This window comes from Myzus persicae, unplaced genomic scaffold (genome assembly GCF_001856785.1).
Source record: "Myzus persicae strain clone G006 unplaced genomic scaffold, MPER_G0061.0, whole genome shotgun sequence".
NCBI classification, from domain to species: domain Eukaryota; kingdom Metazoa; phylum Arthropoda; class Insecta; order Hemiptera; family Aphididae; genus Myzus; species Myzus persicae.
The window spans coordinates 498,091-503,805 of record NW_019103933.1 but is presented as its reverse complement, the minus strand read 5'-3'; the positions used below and the strand labels follow the sequence as shown (position 1 = coordinate 503,805).

The 5,715-nt window shown below is 30.3% G+C and overlaps 1 protein-coding gene across 1 annotated transcript; it reads left to right on the top strand.

Annotated features, from left to right (window-relative positions):
* Positions 1-3,226: 3,226 nt before the first annotated feature.
* LOC111036550 lies at positions 3,227-4,925 on the top strand. The gene is made up of 5 exons (XM_022318606.1): positions 3,227-3,388; positions 3,481-3,660; positions 3,806-3,940; positions 4,101-4,245; positions 4,316-4,925. Exons 2-5 carry the CDS (start codon positions 3,488-3,490, stop codon positions 4,643-4,645), a joined length of 783 nt encoding a protein of 260 aa, XP_022174298.1. The 5' UTR covers positions 3,227-3,388; positions 3,481-3,487; the 3' UTR covers positions 4,646-4,925.
* Positions 4,926-5,715: the final 790 nt, after the last annotated feature.

Below are 5,715 nucleotides of genomic sequence, written 5' to 3'. Positions count from 1 at the left end.
CCTATAGGACCAAAAATGGTCCACCTCAGGGTCGTAACTGCCATGGACACAACTGTGCTATGGACACACCGCAAACTATTGCAGCCAATATCCATCATGCTGTGTTAAATGTGGGGTGAACACTCCTCAGACATTTGCACTAAAGACAGAAAGTAGTCCAGCCAAATGTGCCTTTTGCATAGGCATCATACCTCCGGCTACAAAGGATGTCCAATATTCAAAGAACTTCTTAGACATCGCAAATCAACTCAAACAAAACCACCTAATTCGAATACAGTATTCACGTCCCCTCATCTCAAAACTCTTTTTCACATTCTCAGAGCTTTCTTCACCCCGTCGCCGATTTCAACAATATCCTTTACCTAATTGCCACTGCAGTAACAATAAGTCATTTACTAAATTTATCTCAGAACTATCCGCATTAATAAATCCATACTCACTGTGCTCCTTGCAGCTGTTCTAAATAAACAACGCTTATTCCATAGTCCAAACATTATTCATACCTCATTAACTATATGAATACAATATTTTTAACCACTGTATAGGTATTATGTTTTCTGTAACTCGTTCATTTCGTGGGTCTTCAATCCATAGTTATCTGTACACTATTTTATATTACCTATCTAATATCTTACGTTCACTATTATTATTTTTTAATGTTTTCTATTTATCTTATGTACCTATTTATATTGAATAATTGTTGAGTTATAAGAGCAGTTAACCAGTAATTAAAATCATTTTTAGTTATTGAGTAGAATAGTGAATATAAACATATTATAGTGAATATATTATACTCCCTAAAAGGATTTTATCTTCACAGTGATTTTGTGTTAGGACCGTGTCCTTAATAAACTGGACAGATAGTGTTCAAATGTAGTTTTAGTTTCGAATGGTGTTGAAATTGTGTCCTCGTAGAATTTTTCACTGTAGTTGTACAGTATCCTGTTAATGAAACTAGGCCATTGTTGGTGTTAATAGGTAGTGTTTAAGTGTCGATTGGTGCAGAAACTGTATTTTAATTAATTTGGAACCAAAGAAAATAGGTAAATTAGGTATACATTTATATACAGTAAAACCCCTGATTAGCTGCAAGCCCACTCAGTGCAGACACTTTGTCCGTTATTCGGAGGTGCCTCCTATTCAGAAGAGAGGTAATAAAATTTGAACATCTGTACCCGTTCCCGAAAAATTATTCTATTATTGGAAGGTTTCACTGTACTTACGAAGGACTATGATAAGTGATAAGTCTATAAATCACTAACTGATGTCAATGGTATTGCATGGAAAATAAATTTTAACGATTTTCATCACTATTCATCACCAGTCTGGCAGTCTGAGCATCAAGCAACCACAGTCAGTGACACAAATAGGGGAAGAAAAATTAGATAGAAATTAAAAAAATTTGTTCCAACTGAAAATGTATTAAGGTAAACACTTGCCCATGGTGGCTTTGCCATCTCATTCCCCCACCAATTATTACATCAATATTTTAAATGGATCAATTCCTATAAATATGTATCACTTTTATCTAAGTGGTTAATATTTGAACACTGCATTATTAGAAAATATTATTGATATCAAATAGTATTCGTTATCAATTTTTGGAATAAAATAAAATTTGTTATCAAACTAATAACAATCTCAATTATGAGTTATTTAATACAGTGAATGAGTGAACCTTCTAAATCCCAGACACTCCAGGTTGCTGTAATATTGTCCTTTATTCGGAGGTCTCTTCTACTCGGATTTTTCGAAAATTGTAAATATTTTGTAAAGTTTGTAAAGTTAGCTCTCAAGAAAACGTCCACGATTGGGAGGAGTCCGTTAGGGGAGATTCCACTGTATAAACAAAAATAATAATATTTAGTATACTTTTAATACCGCATATCCGTGAGTTCTTTTGGAAAAGTATGGGAACATTGGGAAAGCTAATTAAAATAAAAAACTAGAATTTAGGAGCCAAGTCCCTGCCAACCCCCCTCCCCAAAATTTTAGCTCTGCTAATGAAGCAGCTAAAAAGCGCTTTACCACGAAAAAGGTAGGTAGGTACCTTTTATGTTTGGCTTAATTTACTAACACCGATCTACATAATATTAAAGTATCTACCCATAGGTAACCATATAACAATTAGGTTTATTAGAATGTAATTCGAAATGTGAATGTGTCTAAGTCACAATTAATATAATTTTTTTTTAATATATTTACTACCAGAGCTTCTAGACATAGTATTCAAACAATAATAAACTGATAACAGATCGTTTAATTTAATTATTTACTCAATACGGCGACAATACCTAATGATAAAATATTTATGAAATACTTATATGTATGTCTTGTAGGTAAGTATAATTTTTCAAGCTATAAAATTAATAAAAGTTTGTGATTAATAGGGCAGTGAAGTTATTTCATTAAATAACATACTAAATTGATTGCATTATTGCATTAAAATATATTAAAAATTGCACTTATAAATTTAAAAATTGCATTGAAAAATTTTTAAAAAATTGAATTATAATTAATAAAATTAAATATATTAATACATATTAATAATACAAATTAAATATTAATATTGCTTACATTATTGTATTGTACTACAAATGATTTTTATAAATTTTCAAAAACCAAAGGTCGTCTGTTATCGCACAACAAATTTTTGTACCGGGAGAAACTTCTTTCTACATCAGTAGTTGTTATTGGCGCGTACTTGAAATAGATTAAATCGTTGGTGGTCAATTCTTCTGGCAAGCCCTCCATTGACTGTATTTCTCCACTTAGAATTTTTGATGCACGAAAAATTATTTGATATCCTTCATTTTTTTGTAAAATAGTTTTGAATTTCCGGTTTATTAATATTCCATTTTGTCCCGTAATTTTTTCTATTTTACGTTTTTAACTATAGATAAAGCTTCGATTAATGGAACATGTTGTGTTTCGAGTTTAGTGATTTCTGCTAGTATGAAACCATAATTGGAATGAATGAATGCCAAGTTGGTTTCCATAGAACTATCCGACAAAAGATGTTGAGCTTGTTCAATAGAAATAGCATCATTTAAATTTAATAATTGTATTACTTTTTTTACTTCTACAAAATGTTCACAATAAAAGGACGTGGCATTTATCCATATCCCTCATCGGGTTATTATGGGCTGAGGAGGTAAACTAATACCTGGAGCTTCTTCTTTAAACAATAAAATACGGCTAGGAACCTTTAAAAATATTTGTTTTAAGCCCTTTTCACACGATGATAATTATGGTACTATATCCAGCATACTATCTAGTCTAGTATATTGCGTGTACTACCTAGTATACTAGTACCTGTATGTATTCTATTCACACCATAATGTGCTATGCACTATAAAATGTACTAGCTGCAAAATGATAACGAAATGTACGAAAATATCTCTATTCTACTATTCTGTATTTTTGTATATTATTTTATTCTACAATAAAAACCTAACTCTTTACATTTTATTTTTATAGACTTAGTATGGATTCTCGTGAAAAAATGTTAGTTATTGCTGCTAGTATTATTGGGCATAACATAATATTAATACACAAGTTATTAAAAGCACCAAAAAAAAGAAATTTGTGGGTGAAAGAATGGATTTCTCGTCGAGAAAAAGGTCTAGGTTCTTTTAGTATGCTACAAAACGAATTATTGTAAGTTAATAAATCCATATTTTAATAGATAAAATGTAGATACTTAACTAGATATATATTGTTTAAATATAAAAATAAATATAAAAAATAATATATATTATATTATTTAATATATAAATTAAAAAACATATTTTTTACTCTGTAGAATAGAAGATGAAAAATCATACATGAACTATTTGAGAATGGATTCGGATATGTTCAACGAAATTTTAATTAAAATAACTCCAGCTATTGCCCGAATGGATACTGTAATGAGACAATGTATAAAACCACCAGAAAGGTTATAACTTTATAATATTATACTTTATTTGACCTATTATTATTATATTTTAATATATCTAACTTATATCTGCTTTAGTTATACTATTAATATGATAGGCATAACTAGGGAAATTGAATTAGCAACACAGACCCTGATAATTTATATATCAATATTACAGATTAATGGCAACATTAAGGTTTATAGCTACTGGTGAAAGCTATACAAATCTTCATTACTCTACTCGTATTGCAACCAATACATTGAGCATCCTTATACCAGACACTTTGAATGCAATTTATGAAGCTTTTAAAGATGAAATTAAGGTGTTTATAAAAATTAAATCCATCAATATGAATTTAATTAATTTATTTATTTATATGGGTTAATGTTTAGCTTCCATCTACAACAGAAGAGTGGGATGTTATTGCAGATCAATTTGTTTCCTTTTGGAATTTCCCTCACTGCATAGGTGCTCTCGATGGGAAGCATATTAATTTCATACCTCCCCGTTCAAGTGGTTCATACTATAGAAACTATAAAGGGACAGATAGCATTATTCTGCTTGCTTTAGTTGATGCCAATCACAAATTTATTTGGATAAATGTAGGTTCTAATGGAAGAAACCATGATGCTGCTGTGTATAGAGAAAGTAACTTAGCGATAAGCTTATCAATTTTTGGAAAATTACTTCTAATGGTTTCAGCGACTCTATGTATACCGTGAGCCAGGCAAGTTATGTGCACTATTTTAGAATATAAAACTTTAATTGTAGAAGCTGCTTTGACCATATAAGGGGCCGAGTCGGATAAAAATAACTGTTTTTAGATGTTGTGTCACAATATATCGTCTATCGGCACATACTTGCACTTCACACATTTTACAAAAGAGAATACTGCCATCAGAAGAAAATAATATAGCGTCACCAAATTCTGATACGTAATTTTTTAAAATGGCTGATTTAATCGGTTTGACTTTTGGCATTTTAACGGACGAAATAGACACGACAAAGTATAACGAACGACTACAGTACGTGCCACAAAACTTGTCTGTCAGTGATAGACGATAATGTATTATGTTATTGAGGTACAAGTTTTTATCTTAACGACTAAAATGCGATAATCGCTCTATAGAAATAATAAGTAGGTATTACAACAAATATAGAAATTTGTTCACTGCTACGTTTAGTTACTTTTATTTTAAGTTATATAATCTTAAATGTAAACGAAAATTATGAAAAATAGTTAAAATTGCAGTAAAATTAAAAAAATCGCCAAAATTGCATTTATTGAAATATAATTTTTTTTTGTTTAAATTAAGAGTTTAACAAAACATATTTTAAGCTCACTCAGCAATAAATATAACCATTTAAAAAAAACATGCAAATGCTTCAACTTCACTGCCTTAGTGATTAAAGATATTGCCTATAATTTCCAAAAAAACGTAAGTATACAAAACATGAATAATTCCTATTAAATATTATTACACGGGTTAAAAAGCAACTACCGTGTGACCGCTACGCAATCAATAAGTCGTTTGACTCTTTTCTGGACGTTTTTAGAAACTCGGACAAAAGAGAAAAAACAAATATAATGAATAAACCCTATGATGTGTGTATATATAGGTACATAAGGGAAACCAACGGCGCATTACCGAAAGTATTATACTGTTTATAATAAAAGTGCCTAAATAGGTACCTCTCAACCGGTCCTCTGGACGGTTCTCGGAAATAAATGATTATAATAATAGTAAATTATAAAAAATAAAGTTCGAGAATACCGGCCACGGTTTATTGA

Excerpts from the sequence above, each read along its gene's own strand:
- LOC111036550 (XM_022318606.1), top strand. The coding sequence starts at position 3,488 with ATGGATTCTCGTGAAAAAATGTTAGTTATTGCTGCTAGTATTATTGGG. Across the intron at positions 3,941-4,100 it reads TGTATAAAACCACCAGAAAG|ATTAATGGCAACATTAAGGT; the intron begins GTTATAACTTTA and ends TCAATATTACAG. Across the intron at positions 4,246-4,315 it reads CTTTTAAAGATGAAATTAAG|CTTCCATCTACAACAGAAGA; the intron begins GTGTTTATAAAA and ends GTTAATGTTTAG.